The sequence below is a fragment of the Thermobia domestica genome, chromosome 2 (assembly GCF_964235325.1).
Source record: "Thermobia domestica chromosome 2, izTheDome1.hap1.1, whole genome shotgun sequence".
Lineage (NCBI taxonomy): Eukaryota > Metazoa > Arthropoda > Insecta > Zygentoma > Lepismatidae > Thermobia > Thermobia domestica.
The window spans coordinates 319390947-319412241 of record NC_137455.1 but is presented as its reverse complement, the minus strand read 5'-3'; the positions used below and the strand labels follow the sequence as shown (position 1 = coordinate 319412241).

At 35.4% G+C, this 21295-nt stretch overlaps 1 protein-coding gene across 6 annotated transcripts in view; it reads right to left on the bottom strand.

Moving 5' to 3' along the window:
• Positions 1–21295, bottom strand: part of Nrx-IV (neurexin-4) — a 283070-nt gene that overhangs the window by 90291 nt on the left and 171484 nt on the right. For all 6 annotated transcript variants that reach the window (XM_081749018.1, XM_081749017.1, XM_081749022.1 and 3 more), the window contains one exon: positions 20522–20614. In XM_081749018.1, coding sequence (XP_081605144.1) covers positions 20522–20614 — 93 coding nt within the window. The remainder of the gene's footprint in view (positions 1–20521; positions 20615–21295) is intronic.

Sequence of the window (21295 nt, the reverse complement as noted above, 5' to 3'; positions counted from 1 at the left end):
CCTTCTCAATTATTATCTGATGGGATACTTACTCGAAGTAAGCCTCAAAGTAAATACAAGTGAAGCGTACGTTGAAATTCCGATGCAAAGAACTGTCGCTACTCATAAATATTGTTGTTTATGTTTTTCTACGAACAATATCACTGTAGTTCCTGACGATGCACGAATGTAATGTTACATCAAAAAACATATCTTCATCTCAGTTCGGAATAAATTATATGTTGTAGAACTCATTTCATTAAGAATCGGTTTTACGAGGAGGATCTAAACAACGTAAAAGTGCATTCTCATTACTTCTAAGCTCAGTGTCTCAGAATTGACAAAGATAATGGAAACCTTTTTCTTGAAATTCCACATTGAATGATAAAATTGGCGACTTTCACAACAGCAAATTCAAGCATTCACGGGGCTATCTTGGAACAATCTCATGGAACTGCGAGACATGATGGTTTCCATGTGAAATAGGGAGTCGCGATCTATAACTCAAGCCCTTGTTGTGTTTCTTTTCAAACTACGAACTAGAAATTCCAACAAGATGTTAGCTTCCATATTAGCTATAGAACATGAACAGACGATTTCCGATTACTGTGCTAGTGGGGTTACATTTTTTGAAAATGATATCTTACCAACTTTTTTTGGTATTAAGAGTGTTAACATAGCCGACCTATTGAATAACCACACAATGAAAATCACAAAAAAGTTGTTCAACGCGGACTCCTTATTTTTAATTTGTGATGGTACCTATGCACGACACCAAAAAAGTACAAATAATCAATACCATGGCAAGCCTTTTACGATTTGTACTACTGATGGATACATAGTAGATATGCTTGGACCTTATCCTGCCAATGAAAATGATGCAAAAATTCTGGAATCACTCATCCACGACGAAACTGGTTTGTACGCATTACTAGAAAAAGGAGATAAGTTTGTACTCGACCGTTGTTTCCGATATGTGAAAACCTAACTCGAAGAAAAGAACTTCAAAGTATTGATGCCTGCCTTGAAAGGGAAGCGCAAGCAATTAACTACTCAAGAATCTAACCAATTTCGTTTTGTGACCAAAATTCGGTGGGCGATTCAATCTGTTCACGGCATGCTGAAACAGAAGTATACTCAGTTAGATTACACAGTTGATGTACAGCAGTGGCGTAGCCAAGGGAGGTGCGAACAGGGTCGAGAACCCCCTTCATCCTCAGAGACCAATTACCATTAAGACAAAAAAATACTTATCATAAAATTCCAATGTTATAACAACTTCACCCCCCTCCCCCCAATTCAAAGGTATTGGTTATCCTAGTGGTGTACAGTGTGTATTATACGTATACCACATAAATGCTGACCTATGTACATTTGCCTTTTTTTCTTTGCGAGGTACACTTGCAAACAAAATGAAAACAATATATGTTGTTAGGGAACCTCTCAAGACAAAACTGGCTAAAAAATTGTGGCTGTCCCCGTTAATCTTCCACTAAAATTTTTTCTTGAAAATTAAAAAAAAAAAAAAAAAAAAAAAAAAAAAAGACCGATTTTCAACCCAAAAATTTCAGAACAATATTTTCCGACTTTTCTCTAGTTGAGAACACCTAACTTTTTTTTTTTTTATGCAAATCGGTTGAGCCGCTCAGGAGAAAAAAATAATTTTAAATTTCCTCCCCCCCCCCCCGTCCTAAGCCTTCAAAAGCGCTTGGGGGGCTGAAAATTTTGGAAACTGAGTTTCTTATAAATGTTAATCGATACTGTAAATTTGGTGCAGACATGCTTGGGGGCAGTTTTCACATGCTTATTCCGCTAGGTCCTTTGAATGAAGTCACAGGTGAACTACGGGTTAAAGTTGTACTCTAAAGTAATGAGCCATCGATTCTAATTTGCATCATAATTATGGCAACTATTGGGTTGAAGAGTAATTCATGAACGTTTTTTTAGATTTGGAATTGACGCAGATGTAAAATACACTGACAAAATGTTTTATCTACTATATAAAAATGCAAAGGATCTTGTTTGTGATCGCACCATGAGAAAACGGCTGAACAAATGTTTATTATCGATAGTGTCTGAAGAAGGATATGTTAGATATCCGAAACCATTACAAATTAGAATTTAAAATAAAGTGGGTTTTAAGCTTTGGTCAGTGTTTCTTTTGTTAAAATAATCAATCCAAAGCCATGGATAGTCTTACTGTCATCTTGCAACGTAGTGCTTATTTGGAAGTGAAGTGTAGTGATTTGAGGTGATTTCGGACGATAGCTACGTTATTGATGTTTGCTTCTGTCATGGACCCGTTTGATCTCCATTACAGTTTAAGATTATCTTTCTTTTTCTGCGTCCTTATTGTTTATCTTTACCAACATCAAAGGTTTATTAGTTATTGTTAGTATTGCATTTATGCTATTATTTGTGTTATTTCGTTGTATAAGTTAATGTTGGATTATAATTAACCTTTGCCACCGGTGTACTGGCGTTAATGGCCGAGAAATCATAGCCAGTTGTCTTCTTTTTCCTCTGTTAAATTGAGATTTTCTGCTGTTTTTGCTATTAGTGATGGAAATTTAATATATATATATATATATATATATATATATATATGTATATGTATTAGTGTTTTTTAAGAGAAAAGGACTTGAGTATGTCATACTAGTTTCAACAGTTTGGAATCCGTGAGGCTCTCTCGTGTTTATAAATAACATCTTTCACACCAGGAAGAATAAAATTTTTTACTAAATTCATCAGAAATAACAAATCGGATGCCTGCACATATACGATAGCGTACTATTTTGCCATGTCAAATGATTAATTTTGCTCCTTGTGATTAACTGATCATCTTTATGCTGTTACGCGACGAAATTAGTATAAATATAAATGTGTATTGATATATATATATATATATATATATATATATATATATATATATATATATATATATATATGATGAAAACGCGACAATATAAAGAATTAATTAATGATGTACAATGAATAAATATTATGTGCATTGCGATGAGTCATATCTAGAACAGGAATGCTGTTAAGTAATCTAGATATTAATAAGGATAAATTTGGAGGCATGTATGAATGTTTACATATAATCGCATTGGCATAACGTCTTGACTGTGCCGAAATGATGAGAGGACAACTGTTTGTGTACTATATACAGTAATGATAATAAAAGCAGGTGAGTATTCTATAGTTGTATTCGATTTCCATTGTCGTTTTATGGAACGCATTGCGTATTTATTCCTGATGTAGTTTACTGTTTCCTATCTATGTCCTGTTTCCTTCCTTGTTAGCCTGTCCTACGTCGGCAACGCACCAGCACTCGGAATTCCGATGCTGTAATGCTAACCGCAACATTTATTGTGGGATTGCCTGCACCGCACCAGAACGACGGAAGAAAGGGCACTACACTTCTTTCGACCCCCTGAAGATTGCATGGAAAAACATGTTAACGTGATTGTGGTACGCAAATACATACGAAGCACTCTCTCCAAAGATACATTCCCACTGCTTTTAATGCATACTATGAATAAAATTAGTGATAATATCAGGAAGGCATTTGAAGCGACTGAGTTAATTTTTTTCAACCCACATTGTGTTTTGGATAAACTGGAAAGTCATGACGAAAATAATAGAGTCAACTGAAGACTCATATAGAAAACAATGTAAGTGCTATCTTGAAATTATTTCACTTACTTTCTTTTTTAATACGTTTTAGCCTTAATTAGATTTTCATACTTCGTTATATGCTAAGTTGTATTTCTGAGCAATAGTATTTTCTATTTTGTGACGCTTGGGCACAATTTACTATCTTTTGTCTCTACTGTTACAGCAACTATTGTTTTTTGCACTTACATTATTTTCTACAATTATGCTTCCTGGTCAACGAGTTTTGACGACATGCTGCGATACGCACGACACTCGACTTCAGCTAGTGCCAGAATTCGAAGAAGAATGATCAGTGTTTCCCCAGGGAAGTCCCTTGTGGAACAGGGTGTTCAGGAAGTGAGAGACACGAAGTAGAACCAAGTAATCCCCAAGGAAATAAAGACTGGAAAGTGAAATGTGGACACGACTACAGAAGAGTAAGAAGGCGTGTTGGACGTAAAGACTTTCCTAGTGGTCAATTATTACAACTCGCGGGCTGGGAAACAACTTGCAAAACAGTAAGTTGGAGTTGTGAAGAATGAAGGAGCAAAGGATGTGGAGATGAAACTACTTTGTCCATATTTGAATACTCGATCGGTATTCATTTTTCCGCAAGTTGATGATAAAAATAGGGTTGGCAAAGAACAAATTTTCCGAGTGTTAGCTAAGCCTCGTGAAGTAAGGGGTAAGTTTTACTTCCATGAAAGCGTATATTAATCTCAAGCACTAATGGACAAACGGAACAACGCTTTTTCTTGTTCTCCGTTGTTCTATTGCTTCAAACCAATATGTATTTTTCAAGTGTATTTTTCTTTTGAAAGTTTACAGGATTTAGTATGTCACTATGTTAAATATGGTTGTAAATGGATAACCGAAACATAAATGTCTTTCTCTTCGCTGTCAAATATTGTTTGCTGTCCGATTTCACACCATAGCGACATAGCTTCTGACTATTGTGCAGAAATACTATCGTATCCGAAGTCACCCCACCACACGGGGTAACATCGGACACATTTTAATGTTTTCTAACTATGTGCACAGTTGGTCAAAAATGCTTTTCTCTCGTTTGTTGTATTCCTGAAGCATATCCCCCACGATATAGCTATTTACATTAACAAAATAATGTAGCGTAAATCCAGCACAGTTGAAAATGTTCCAGATCCGTCCGATTCACCCCATCACAGCCTTTTTGAAAATTTCCGTTTTAAGGGAAGAAAGAAAGGGGCATCTTCTATAACTCATTTCTTCACACTGAAAGTGATGTTGCCTGTTGATTGTACGGGGAAACAGTTAAACAGTCTGAAATATTGTTCAACAGAAATACTGTTCAATACTTTGAATTGAAAATTTGAATATAGTACTTACCTCAAGCTAGGAATTTATCATTAACTTTGATTAAAAGGGGTTAAAAATGTATGCCAAAAATACATTAACTATGGAGTTTTGATTAGTTATTCTATCAGGCCTTGTTTCCATATTGTCAAAGTAAACCATAACAAAAACTGAGCAAGGTTATGTGATAAAAATATATAAAAACACAAACATGTAACTGTGTCAACACAATAACCGTGTCTCCATCACTTCCACTCTATCTCTCTAATCCAAGAGACGGAGTGGAAGTCTGACGAAGACATGGTTATTGTATTGAAACTATTACGTGATTGTGTGTTTTATATATTATCACATAGCCTTGCTCAGTTTTTATTGTTCACTTGCATTGTTATCAGTATCCTAAGGTGGAAAGGAGCTTCAAGTATTTTCCATAAACGTATTCTCCCCGTGAGAAGAATGGAGTATTTCAACTGGTATTACTTAAAATAGAATTGTTTGCTCAACAAGATATTCTGTTTTGATTTTTTAAAACTTTATAGACTTTTGTGTCTTTTCAGAGCATTAAAACAGAACGTCAAGAACACAAAATACGCAATACTTGCAGTTAATGTCTGGCAGGTTTTCACTGACTACCATGATGAAATTGCTAATTAACATCATTTGATGAAACAGAAATTTAAATAAGTGTACAACTGTACAGATTGTCAACAAAATTGTGTGTGAAACGAGAAGCAAACAATACATTACTACACAAATTGCATCATTTCGCATCACTTAATGCAAATAGTGGCTGATTTACAATAGCATGGAACGTAGTAATATTCGATCCTCCCCCCCTTTCCCCGAAGTCATGACTCGGGTTTAATCATATATACAGGATGATACATTCCTTGTTAATAATCTAATGAACAGACATATTAATCAGGATGGATGTTTATTAAGTTCGTTCACTAACGATCCTACATATGAAACAAACAAAAATGGCTATAATGGCTATGTAACAAAGAGTCTTGCGTTATATGCGTCTGAAAGTGTGAGGAAGCAAATTTTCGATGCAAATAGTTGCAAAACGATAATTCATAATAGTGTAACGACACACGGCAAGCAAAGAACATAACATACATATCCAAAGATGCAAAGATCACACATGTATAATGAGTTGGCAAAGAATTCTCCAAAGGACGAGAGGAATTATGGGGACGTCATGAGAAAAGTATGGGTCGACAGGATGTGTGAAACGACCACTCGTACATAAACTAATACTCGTAAGTGATGATGTAAATTCGTAAGCATATGCAACACGATGGAGTAACTCTAGATGGTTGCATAGTCCGACAGGAGAAAAGAAGCTATGAAGTAGAAGAAAGATAGCACGTAGGTAGATCGGAAAAAGTCCATTTATTATGAAAAGGGTAATCGGATATTTGCAGCAACTAGGAACGAAAGCCAGGCGGAGGATAGTGATGTACCTTGAAAACATGCAAGGAATGAAAGGTTCAAAAACAAACTCATGGTCAGTGCCGTGCCGTAAAAAATCAGCGTCCGGGGCGAAAGTACACGACGGCGCCCCCATACATATATTCCAAGTAATTTTTCCTTTGTTTTGCTCCTTTTTCTCCCGATTTTTTCGTCCCCTTACTTCGGCGCCCGGGGCCCTCTCCCCGCTCGCCTCCCCCCTACGGCACGGCCCTGCTCATGGTACAAGTACAGTAAAGTCTCGTGTACGAAATCTAACCTGTACGAGACGGAAGGAGAAAAGCTTTAGAGAGACCGTGCTTAAGCTATTAGGATTTGGGTCATCACACAAGTGAAATCGACGATTTACGTTTTGCAGATACAAACAAGCATGGCATTCTAAGATCACCACTATAGCTGCAATAGCACGGGAATGAATTCTTCGGCTGTTGCAATTGGGATTTCGTACACAATACCTTACATCTTACCCCAGAAAGTTAACCACCACTGTTATGTTGCGTGAGCACAGCCTCTAACCATTCCAAAGATATGCGAACATTTTCTCCAAATCAAAACGTGCAAGTGCGCCATAATGCTGAAACTAGTCACTGCCTAATTGTAAGTTGAGCATTCTCAAAGATCCGGTAAGACGTTACGTAGAGAGAGAAAGCCGCCTCCACAAAGATGGTCCTGCACGACGTCACATCATATATTTATTACAAATATGCCATTCCATATTTCCTTTGTTTTGAGTGCAGAATATATATATATATAGCACAGTCATACATATCCCTGTAAATTCGTACCAATCTAAATAAAATAATATAACCTATATAATAGCTATATAATCAAGTGCTATATATAGTATACTATAACTTATATATAGTATATAAGTTATAGTATACGAAAATTAATTTGTTTAGTACTTTTATTCAGTATATAATCGTGGTTAATGGTTCGTTCTTGCCTGTGGTACAGAACCAGACTCAATCCCCAGTGAAACGTACATTTGGATATCACGTTAAATTATAGGTGGGATCGCTGGACGAATGCAAATGATATGTATCTCATTTGCCTCGATGCTGAAAGTGACTTCAATTTCGAAACAATTATCGAACTTTTCACTATTAATCAGAATAAACAAATCATGTTTAAAAAAAAGTATCCTGGTTTTTCATTATATACTTATTACACCTAACTTTCCTGAAATAAAAGTATGGTTGTAAAATCACAGTTAATTGCGAAATGTTCCAGGATATTCTCTACATTTGTAAACTTCCATGCATATAAGAAGCACTAAACTGTCTTAGCTACGTTCACAGCCATTTATTCTCATGCTCTCAGCACTTTTTGCAATGAAACTATATAAGAATGGCAAGCACTACACCCAAAGTAATTCCAAGATATACAAACCTTGACACAGTTTATCGCACCAAATAGCAAAATAGCCGAGAACATACTGAAACATTACTCACAAGACAAAATGCACACTTTTGGATATCAAATATAATTTTACGTAATGTATAAATCTATGCAAATGTCTTTGTTCAATTGTGCCTCTACAGAAAAGAAGTAACGTTTGACTTAATAATGACTGAAAATCCCACCTACAGTTGTACAGTTAACTTAATGTAGAAAGAGAATCCACTTCTCAGCAACTTTTCTGGAAAGCTAATTCTATTTTATTTCATATATATAGAAAGTTTCGTTACCATTAAAGCCAGACACAACGACATAACGGTTAAGTTTTATGACACTAATTTCAATACTGTTTGGTTTTGCTTCAGACTGACTGAATAAACGAAAATGACTTCAACACGAAAGGAGGCTCAGTATGCAGTGTGGTACCCATAGACTAAGTTGCCAACTATAGTGTATGAAACTTTTGCTATCTATACAGACGTGATCCTTTCTCGAAGCACAGCTCTCTGACGATATAAACAGAGAACTTCAGGACTTACTGATGGTGTGAGTGACTTGCTCTGGTGTGAACGAAACACGTAGACAATCTGCAAATTGCATTTCAACGTAGCCTTCGAACACCAATTCACCATGCCTCGCGAGTATTATGCACCAAAAAAACGTCTTGGACAAAGTGTCTGCCTCTTACCAAATATTAATGGCTTACAACATGTAAAGTATCCACACGCTGAAGTCCAATGACTGCCTTTTGCGTACTGAATTTGCTTCCTGTGAATGTTGCTACGTGGGGCGATCAATAAGTCTTTGCCCTCGTATCTCTCTCTCTGTCTTTCATATATATATATATATATATCGGGTGTTCTAACAATGGCGCCCACGGACCACAGAGCATTATTCTACACGTCAAAATAACGCAAAAAATACATATACCTTTCGAGCCTTCGTCTGGAGACACAAATTGCACTATATGGCAACGTCGCAAATAAAAAAACATAGATTAGATTTACCAATCTATCAAAAAATTATATCGATTCTTTCCAGATGGCAGCTAAAGTCGATATTGATTGACACTAGCATCACTTTAGTGTAGCAATCGATTTAACTACTTGTTGTATTCGTAGAGTAATGCTCATGGCTCCAAATTAATCTACGACGTTGCCACATTGTGAAATTTTGATTCCCCATAGCGGCTGAAGGAGGCCTCGGAGGGCAAATCATCATATAACATTTTCGCTTTATTTTGGCATGTAGAACAGTGCTCTGTAGTCCGTGGGCGCCATTTTTAGAACACCCTATATATATATATATATATACTACCGCTCATGGAAGTTCGGACAGTGATACAAACATATATAGTAGAGGTTTAACGTAAGTACTGAGACAAAATACAAATATAGCTGTTCATATACGTGTATTGATTGCTACAGCGATAGAACAAAAGTGAATCACAGGAAAAGAATATTCTCTGACAAAATTGCTTACACTTTCGTCACAGAAATCGCCTTTTGCAGATATAACTGCCTTAACTATTCTTGGCATCCGCCTCACAAGTTTCTCCAACACCTCTGGTTGAAGAGCGTTCCACTTGTCTAGGAGAACGTTCCACAAGTCATGCTGCGATGTTGGGCACTCGCACTCGCTTATCAAGTTCATCCCACAACTTCTCGATAGGGTAGATATCGGGTGATTGTGGGGTCAATGTCATTAGTTGTAGGATTCCTGCTTTAGCTTGGAGGTATGGGCAGACGTATGCTTAGGATCATTATCGTGAACTAAAGTGAAATTTTGTCCAATTAAACGGAGATCAGACGTAATTGCCTTGTGTTTCAAGAATTTCTCGATGGTGCTCTTTTCGCATAATGCCATCGATTTTAGTTAACCAGCCGATCTCAGGATATGAAAACCACCCCCAAACTAACACAGGCCCTCCACCATGTTTTACTGTTGGCATTATGTATTCCGGTAGCATTTCAAACTTAGACTCGTCGGTCCACAACACACGTTCCCATCTTCTCACCGTCCAGTTTTTGTGTGCGTATGCCCATTGTAGTCTTTTCTGTTTATTACCACGCCTAAGCAACGGCTTACGCACGGCTACACGCCCATGTAAATTTGATTCCTGTAGTCGCCGTTTCACGGTACTAACGGACACTTTGTTGCAACGAGTTCTTTTGACCTCTGGTGCTGTTAACATCTTGTTACGCTTACTAAGTAATCGTATTCGTATATGTTCAGTCTCTGTTATCACTCGAGACGACCCTGGACTATCACGATCTTCCAATGTCCCGAAAGTGTCGTATAGCCTTATTGCATCTTTAACAGTAGATTTAGCTACCCTTAACTTTTTTGAAATTCCTCACACTGAATGCTCTTCTTTATGAAGGGAACCATTGCTGCCCTTTTCTCAATAGGCATAGGCTTTCCTCGCGGCACTGTCTTGATATTACGCACTTGCTTCTGATCACTACAACGATCTTCACTCATCCAGTTGCGCTTTGTAGCTACCCGCTTGAAAACCCGTTATTTTGAAATTTTACGTTGAAATGCCGCCAAAAAATATACAGGAAATTTAGAGTATCTCGTCCTTGTACGCTGAAAATTTAAGCTTAAAAGACCGAAAGTTGTACCCTGTAGTGTGTGTGGTACAGGCTGACACACGAACAAATGTCGTTCGAGTCATTCCATGAGCCTTAGTGACGTTCGCCAAATATGAATACCAAATATATTAATTTAAAACAAAGATACAATTCATGTTTTATAAAATAAATGTTTCAAAATACCTTCAATGAAATTAAATATCTTCCAGCGTAAAATAAATAGTTTTATTGTTGAAGTACTCACTTCCGATGCTTTGTGCGTTCAATTACGGGAATTTCCCGATCACTTCTTTCACGACGAGTTTTCCCCGAAAATGCAGCTTTCTTCACTGTACCAGTACATGGAAACTTCCACTAGTACAGAAGTTTGAGTTCAGCACTTGAAAAGTAAGGGTTACGTAGTCTTCGAAACTCCGAGCATTAAGCTTCTTAAATTTAACAAGAATTTTTACGCTATTGCTAGTGTTGATTTTACAGAATGCTTATTTGCAGAGTAGCAACAAGTGACTGAACAAACTATTGTTGTTGAAAAACCACATTTTACTGAAGAATACTTGTATTACCATCAAAAGTAAGAAATAATAATAGTTTTACTAATGTATTTACATATTTACTGGTAGTACCGGCACCTATGGCCTTAAACTCATCAAACGTATGAGGGATAATGTCCCTCGGTGTCGTGGAGTCGCCAAGCACAATATTTACGGAAAGTATTTTCTAAAATGTAAAATCGCATATTTCAAATAGGCTATAAGTATAATCCACAAATTAATTTGTTCTATAATTATCTCAAGCTAAGGTAAGTTTTTTTATTCATTCAGTGCACTCAGAACTTTACAAAGGTCTTATCTGATAAAAATCATTTTCAATGTGATCACCTTAGTTGCACCAATAATATACTAACAAAAAGATCAAAAACCCACGTGGATTTTAAAGTGTTTTTTTTTTTCAGGTGGGTCCAACTCGAAAAACCCACCTGTTTCTTTTGGGCTGGGCCCACTTGGGCAAACCCTATTACAGACGGACTGTTCAAAACTTCAAAATTAGCTGGATACTGGCTCTAGTACAGATGGGATATACATCTTACATATTTTCAATATACCTAAGCATCCTGGGAAAGAAGGTTAATTTCCTACCACTTTTTTTTTCCTACTGTGTAGCAACTAATTACAAAATACGTTGTATTATTTATACTGTCACTAAAAAGAAGAAAAGCGACTGAAACATTACGAACCACCAATCAATAATACGCGAGTTTAGTTTATTTGAAGAATTTGGTTCTTTTCAAAATTAATATTCTGCTCGGGAACAAATAAATAAATAAAGGGTTTTTAATAATACTGCTACATTAATTTAGAACCCAACAAATTCGAGGAACGTCTGCCTGACAAGCAAAACTAATAAAGTGGGGACGAACAGCTACGATTAGACGAAGTTTCGAAGTAGCTCAAGACGATAAATCATTATCTTACTAAATAATTATAAAATATAATGTGTATCTTGTTACTATACACGTTTTTTGTTATGGTAAAATTATTCAAGTAGAGCAATTTCACGCTTCAGAACAATTTTGGAACCATTGTCTGGAATGGCTTTCAGAGCTGCCTCGTATTTCTCCTGAAGTCTTTAATGTCATCAAAATGCCTTTATTCAGTATTTTCATTTATCTTCATGAAGACAAACATGTCACTGATGCTATATTAAGTGAATAGGAAGATTTCCTTTGCTTGTTCATCACTCTAATTCAAAATCCGACATTCTCACGACAGAACACTGGATACACACAAACCCTATTCTTAGAGGATCATCATCATTATTACAGATATTCTGCCACTATTGGCAATCTGCCGCAACTAAGAAGCTTCCATGCACTGTCTTAAACTAACCTCTTTGTCTTTCCGTACGATATTTCTGTTTTAATACCGTCCATCAACTGTAACCTCTTTCGCCTCTTCCTCAGACTGTTTCCTGCCACAATAACCTCTGACATGTTTTTTATGATACAGTTCCATACAGTGTCCCAACCATTTTCTCTTCCTCATTTCAATTACATCTAAAACAGTTTTCATTCTCCATTATTAACACTTTCTCATTTGCTTTCCGTTCCACCCAGCTAATTCTCTCTATTCTTTTCCACACCAACATTTCGAAGCATCCAGTTTATTTTCATCGTTTTTGCTTTATATAGTACAGTACTTCACACGAAGCATTTTTATGAGTCTTTTCCTCAACTCTTTATTCAAGGATCCAAAAATAAGACTCCCTCTTCACACATCCTTCTTTCACCATTCCTTTTCTTGTTTTTATTGCACGTTCGCACTTCATGGCAGCACTAAAATATTATCCAGTTCTCCCCCTCTTCCTTCTCCTTCTACATTTTACACCGACCAATTCGTTCCAATTACAATTCCTAGAGGAAATCGATTAAAATAAGAGAAGTTAGTTACATTATGTCTGAGAAGTACCGATATTACGAAAGACGTGTGTGGAATTACCAAAGTTTCTTCATTACTATTTTTTAACAAGTCAACTTGATATTGTTCAAAGATTACTTATTGCAATTTAGTATACTGAATTAAAATACACATATTAGAACTGTAAAATTTTGTCTTAATCTTTATCTCTGATCTCTAGAGCTTTCTTCTCAATATACATAGGGTACACCAAGACGAGTTGGTTTCTGAGATATTGTGAACAATGAATATCCTGACAGCGTGTTCTCTGGATTAGTTATTAACCAAATAAATATATGAATACTGAACTTACACATTGTTACACATTAATTTTTTGCCCACGAGGCTAGTAAGCATAACATAGATTGTTTGAGAGACATTTAGGAAAATAACATCTCGCACCTCTATATTTTATCTTGAGGGTCGCCGAAATATTAAGTTCACAAATAACTCACTACTCTCACTGCAACACAATACAAAATAGAAAATTATAGGAATGTACAAATTTCCGGATTGAAGGAAAAACCTATAGCTACACCATTCAGAATAAATAGTGTTGGGTCTGTTTAAAACTGTGCGTTGTTCAACAGGAGCTTCGCAGATAGCTCATTCTTCTTAGTCTTATGTACACACTTTTGTATGAACTTAAAATGCTTACACCATAAAACTTCTTACGTGACATTAGTTATGTAGATACTATTTGTGTATAGAGATTTTATTATTAAACACATCGTAACCCATAATATATTTATTTACTCATAACTACCACAATACATTTCTCGTAACAAAACTGAATATAATTATATTTTTTCTTGATGTACCTTAAACCTTTCTCATAAGTGAGATACAATTACAGTGTATGGGTAACAATAAGAATCCTATATACAACTACAGTCTAAAGAACTACAAAATAACATCCAACAAAACAATAACAAAATATTCCATAATTATTTATCATTGAATTGCCACTCAAATCTTCTGTGTGTGCAATCGACAGTGTTACTTCATTAACTGCAGAACAATAGGATATTTCATATACATAAAGTAGAGAAGCAAAATACACAAATATGATTTGTAATTTAAAAGTCAAGTTAGTAATGAAAAAAACTACAAATGTCGCTAAAAGTTTATGTGACTTCTTAATTTCAGAATTAAATTCATAACATTCAAATAATAGAATATTAACTTATTGGTGTTAGTGGGACTGAATTTACTGCACATCAGAAATAAAACTGTTCTGAGGTACACTGAGTGTGGTCCATTGTGGTTACGTGGCTAACTCGCATGTTTTTTTTGTATATATGGCAAAGGGTTTATGGCAGAGTGGGGGTGCTGCATCGAGCACAATCTCGAGTACTGGCCTGGACTCTAAACTGTATATTCTATCCCATTAATCATCATTATTCCACACTACAAAGGGGGGAAGCTAATGTGCAGATTATAAGAAAGAAAGAAAGAAAATAATAATAAAAGGCATACATAGTTTCAGTTGAGAATCATTCTTCAAATTCAAAAAACTAATCAATAACGTTTTGTCACACTTTTTCTTACGCCTAACATTGATAGAAATTCAACTGGTACAGAATGGTTTCGGAGTGACTAAGGCCTTTCATCTTTTGCTAAGAAATTTCGACAGTATGCTATATCCTCCGGCAAAAACGGTTCCGCGCCTTTCATAAGTTCATCAAACGTTAAACGTTGAAAAATTAATTCTCTATCTTGAGGGACGTTCATATCTGAAGAACCTGAAAATGCAACTGCTACACAATGATCTTTATCTAGTAACGATTCCTCAAATACCCAATCTTTCATGTACCGTCCTTCAACATGCAGTTTTGTATCACGTACAACACGACCAATATTTAAGATGGGAGTGATTACATGGAAACTGATTTGCTGTAAATCTACCGTAATACCAGTTCCTACAGCTTTTACGTAACTCTCTTTCAAGCACCAATGTCTACAAAACATATTCAACATATCCTTCTCACTTCCAGCAGATTTTATAGTGAACCACTCTTGAGGAGAAAACTGACGAGTCATAATCCTGAAGAACTCTGTTAAACTTTTACCGCCCGTATATTCAAGTTTCATGACATCTACACCAACATTTGCACCCTTTTCAGCCGCTAACACAGCGTAATTTCCCTGATGAGAAACATTAAAACTTATCCTGCTTTTGTTCTCAATATTATTCACTAAATATGGTTTGCCATTATTGTCCCTTCCTAGCTGAATCTTCGAATACGGTAGAAAACAGTGTTCATGCAAATATTTCCGCATTAATAGCCTTCCAGTTAATGAAGCTTTCGCGTCTTTTTTATACACAAATCGGCCAATTCTTTCTTTTTCTTCTTGCTGAATACATCGAGACGCTAAAAGCCATTCTTTTTCAGTTGGATTCCACGTTCCAAAGTTAAATGCCCATCTAATGCCACTACCACTCATTGTTGCTTGAGTTTTTTCAGAATAAATGCACTATAGATTTGTTTCTATTTTAGAACCAAATACGGGCTAGAAGACGCCACCTGCAGAGAGAGAGAGAAAATTTCCATCTATCACTGTGATATCTAACCATCGGATATCTGTAGCTATATTAAGATAATTCTAAACAACTATCCAATTTGATATGCCATAATTCCATATAAATTAATAATATTATATTACGTCTCTCTCTGTGTTTTCAGAAGTGTTTACTTTAGTATGTTTATAAAAATTCTCATGATAAAAACTAGTATCTGGGCACTCGAGAATAGATCGTAAATTCATAAATTCTACTAAAGCAAATAATAGCGATACAGAACGATTTATATAGATGAGTGGATAAGTCATCTTGAGACGATCATGTTGAAGTATCTCTGATAAGGTTAACGTAAAAATTGCTTCTAACGCACGATTTATCATATTCAAACATTTAATTTAACTTGTGTATGCTATGTTCTATATCAACAATATATTTCGTAATCAATAACGATCTACATGTAACAGCTTTCTCAATGTTAGACTGCGCAGCCGAAACTGGCGCGAGATTCTGTAGTAAGGAACGGCCTACCATCTCGTGCATGACGGTCAACCCTCGACCGTGATTCGAAGCCCATGTCTAATCCTTCATAACCTCGGTAATGCATAAATACACAGAACACAAGAACTTAAATTTGAGTGAAGAACGAGCATTACAATGGCATGAACTTCGTTGAATATTATTTACTCTATAACTCAAGAAACTCCCAGGTTAATCACCGCAGAAACCGAAGCTCGTACTTGGATTGTCTCACACTCAGTAAACCAAACTGCAATTACTTTTATCACTCTCTTCCTGTTCAATCTTAATGTTATTCTCCCACCTTCCTTTTAGTCTCTGTCTCAAAGGCTTCCCAACTGAAATCTCTATGCTAGTTATTTCCAACCTAGTCAGTGTACGACGTAGGGGCATGTTTTTACTATAAGAGAAACAGAAGAGGGAAACACAACGAAAAAAAGGAGGGAAACTTATGAGGTAGGAGAATAGAAAAAACAAATACCGACAAACTGCGTGTAATCACAGACCCACGCAGGGTCGGCTCTAACATATAAGCAACACGTGCATTTGCACAGGGAGGCAAAATCTGTCGCAACTATATTATTTAAAATGAATATATTCTTATGATGGTAGTTAAATTTACTAAATAGGCCTTTTATTCGAATACTTACATTCATAAATCATGTTTAAGTCGCATTGGTTTAAGGTCACACGAACAGTACTAAAGCAAATGGTGAAACAGATCCCAGCATGAATTGCTTGATTGTTGTCAAATACAATAAGTCAATTCTCGAACAGCAGCGAACACCCCTTTTCCACTTAGTTAGTTATGACAGTTTTGATATGAAAACTAGTCTTGGTTTTGTCACGAACAAGTTCCTTATTATTGAGGGTGGAAACAAGTTTTTAAATTTTTAACAAATGTAGAAGGAAAATCAAGAAATAAAGATAAAAGAGGCTGTTACACTGGAGTTGCAAACTGATATATTGAGATATAAAAAGAATTACCATCTTTCCTCTGCAAGTGTGTTTTCTTTGTCTTTCACTAACATAATAGATTACTATTTGAAGAAAAAAACAGACACAACGAGATTGTATTTACAGTGTTTAGGCCTTTCTGAGTGCGAGTGCTCTCTCCCTTCCCTTCGTTGTTCATAACGGGGTTGCATGCTTAAAATCATGGGCTTTACAGAAATGGGTGGGTCACCAAATGATGCCATTGCACGGGGCTGCAAATTGGGCAGGCAGGGGCACCCCTTTATTCACGAGTGCTATAGTTGTGAAACTCTAGACCAGCGTTTCCCAACCTTTTTCAACTTGCGGCACACTACGGGTGTTACTTGGATTCTCGCGGCACACTTATAAATATTATTATTTGTAAATATAAATACAGTGGTATTTTTTCTGTGATTATTGATCTCCTTCTCACAGAGGAAAAAGCTCTATCACTGTTTTTCCCCGTGCTAAATCATTATGCTTTATTTTTCATTCTAATTTAAAAATAGAAACAATTGCAATGAAATATTGAACTCAGGTTTTTAAAAATACTCTTTCTTTTTAAAAACTGTATCCAACCTTAGATCACTAAGTAACGAACGAACAAACAAATCTTTTTACTTTTAAAACACAAATGTAAGTAATTTGTCGAAAGGATTGAATAATATATTAAATTTTCAAGTTACGAAATAGTCTGCAACAATAAAGAAGCACTAATGATCATAACAATGATAACAAATACTCCTTTTAACATTAGAAATGTACAGAACAGTAACCAGGTATGAAACTTAAAATTCTAGATTCATAATAGAGGTTCATAGTAATGTGAAATATAAATATATATTTTTCCCTACGTTTTGCAATTTGATTACGATAAAGTTAATAATTTTGTTTCGATTCCTCGCGGCACACCAGCGGCCCATTCACGGCACACCGGTTGGGAAACGTTGCTCTAGACTATGCTATCAATGCACTTATTTGTCCATTATCCCTAAGTGTTCTCAATGTCAGGTTTCCTACCTCCTGCTCATCATGTGGTTTACTAAGAAGAGAAGTCCCAAACTGTGACTTCACAGAGTATTCAGTTGAAAATGATTGCTCTATGCAAGCCGTGAGTATTTGGCGTCGATCATATCTCATTCTTATCCATATAACATGTAGTGACATGAAGATATTGTGTAGTTCCGCATCGTGCAGCTTTCCTATATTCATAGATTTGTTTGCCTTCTCTTGTAAATAATTTCCTTAAACCTTCATTTTGAAAACTCTCAACCTCTGCTCTTCTCTAGGTTTACTGACAAAATTTCAAACTTATCTTTGTTTTCACAATAAATTAGTTACAAAGGTAACAAAATCAAGCAATATTTTTATATTTTTCAAGTTACTGAAGTTTGCTAGAACTGAAATAAATACTGATTGGAAAAGAAACAAGACTAAAAAAGAAATATGTGCGTGTGCTCGAAGGTTGTATCAACTCATTTTCTCACCTTGTACAATCACGGTTAAAACAATTTTTGATAAAATATGCAGAAAAGAAGAGGCATGAAAAAGAAAGCGTAAGCATCGACTTCGTGAAAGACTATGAAACTTAAAGTCAAGATTTGAGATGGCAATTCAATCTTATTAATGGCAATAATTATTTCAAATTACATTAAATAAAATCTTTGAGAAAACAATAGTCATGCTTGGTATAAATGAGCCAAAATGTTTCGCAAAATTAACTGACATTTTTTCTTCTTTATTTAGATTTTACTGATAACCTATGAATAAATATATTTCAGAAATACATCTTCAAGGTCTATTTTACAGCGTATTTTCAGACTTTTTCTTCCCTTTTCCTCCTCCTATGAAACATTATAAAAAGAAGTCATAATATTAAAATTGTAGAACGTAATTTATCAGCAAAATGTGGACCTTCAGCTCATGAAACCGTTCCGAAATAGTTCCAGCACTGCAATTGAATTCTTTTCCAAATATCTTACATATTAGGCCACTATTTCTTCCTGACTCATTAGCGTTCATGCCCAGTTTAAACTCGTAAAGCACACAGGGTTTAAGAGTTCCCATGTTTGACTTGTTCTTACTGACGTTTACTGTGGCGATCACAACCAGCAAAGTTTACAAGGGAAAACACTCACTAAGACGTTACTCATATTTTCAAAATCTTGTAATGGAAGCTAATTATTATTATTATTATTATCGTTCTTCTGAAAATAGAGTTCGTACATGCTACAGGATGAGAATTCTGGTCTCTAACGAGAGTTAGCAAACAAGAATTATACGACTTATCTTCTTCATTTCCTTTTGGGGGCATTCAAGAATTCCTAGACCTATTTTGTGTAAGTAGGATATTTTGTGAACTGTTATTCAATGAGGACATATAAAAATCACTTTCAAATCAAAGTTTGACTGTATATTCTATAAACAAGATTTCAACATAGATACGTGAAGTTCTTACGAAGTATACACATCAAATATTAATAATGTTTGTACACTTGAGCACTCGTTTTATTAATCTCCATCGTAGATGTTTCGGCGACCGACTTGTCCCTTTCTCTTTAATACGATCCTTTTTAAGGAATTTTACATTGCTTAAAGAACCATATTATTGGTTAACATTTCTGCACTATACAATAATTACAGAAGTTACCCACACTGAATTTACTTCCTTACTTCTAAAAGATCACATTGAAAGGTTAGGACATAATGATCCGTATTTTCTTTCGTTCCCCAGTTGTTTAGGCCTTTCTCGACTTTTTTTTCTGGGTTTAAATTCAAGGATAAGAGCACATATATTTGACCGATATCCTTAAAAAAAAAAAAAAAAAAAAAAAAAACGCTTACGTATTACCAGGGAATTTTTCTTAAATGTGAATTTTCTACGTTTTTAGTGATGTGATTGAAAGAAAATATCTACAACTGTAATTTTTTTTATGCATCTAGTATGATCTAAAAGTAACTCTGATAGACGGTAAAGAACGACGAGAAATTACGAAAAAAATATTTTTAAGACTTCTTTTCAAGACTAAGCCTAAAACCTTTTTGGTGTACAGTTTAAATGTATTGGGCCTCATCCTTGAGTTTCAACCCAGCAAAAAGTAGGCAGCACAAATGAAGAACGAAAATAATAATAATAATATATCCACATCATTAACTCTTCAGTGTACTCTTTTAAGAAGTATGGAAGTAAATTTAAAGTAAGAAGGTAGCTTTAGTAATAATTTATTATACAGTGCAGGAATATTATCGGCAATGTGATCCTTACAGAAAAGTTAAATTCCTTATATATATATATATATATATATATATATATATATATATATAAAAGTCGTAGTGACAAAAGATCGCTGAAATGTCTACGGTAAGTACTAACAACATTAATAACTTTAAGAAGTAGTTGATTATTTACCTTCGCGTTAAATATTACACCGGTGCTTAATATACTGATACAATTACCTTCCCAGGAAGAAAATTACGCAACACAAAACTTTACATGTTGCGGAAATAAATACTTTTTTATGTCATTAGAAACAATCGCAGACTATTTTGTATTACTAAGGGGAAAAGAAGTCAACCAACTATTACAATATTTAGAAAGTATTGCTTACCATGTAACCTTGCATTTCTTGGACTTCTATCTTGTGAATAAGAAGTAGCAGTCAGGACAGCTTTATCCAACAAAGGTTGGTTGCATTCATAGTCTGAAAGACGAGAAATAATAATAATTAGGGTAATAAATGCAACTTCTAATGCATTTTCTTTGAGAAAATATATGTATATACATGATGCATTAGAAAATTAATGAGACTGATTTTCTTGTAACGATGGAAACTATTAATTTTACAAGTCAAGTTGTCCTCTTGGGCAGCTACACAACGATGGAGGCGTTGTTTCTGTTCTCCGTTGAAGTGCTGGAAGATTTCTACTCGAATATTTTCTTTTGATAATATGTAAAGTACTAAAATGCCGACCTCTGGCGAGTTGTTGAGAAAGTGGAGTAAAAAGGAGTCACAGGGACTAAGATCCGGCGAATAGGGAGCTGATGAACCACAGGAATGGTTTTTTTCTTTCAAAAATTCATTGATGAACATTGCCGTGTACCATGGTTCTTTCGAACCATCTTAGCGGACACTTTTCACATGTCCAAAATCCTGTTAGAATTTAGTAGACGGTACACCCGTTCAAATATACCTCACTACTGATCATACTCACCGTCTATCGACGATCTGACCTCACTCCTTCCACTGGTTAGAAGTCTTCTCGAGACTTGTCTTTCGCTTCTTTCAAAAAATTGAGCCCTGGATAGAGAATGCTCTCCATAAGCCCTTTGTAACTTTGAGTAAGTCAGAGTAGTGGATTTACCAAGGTTTACACAAAATTTA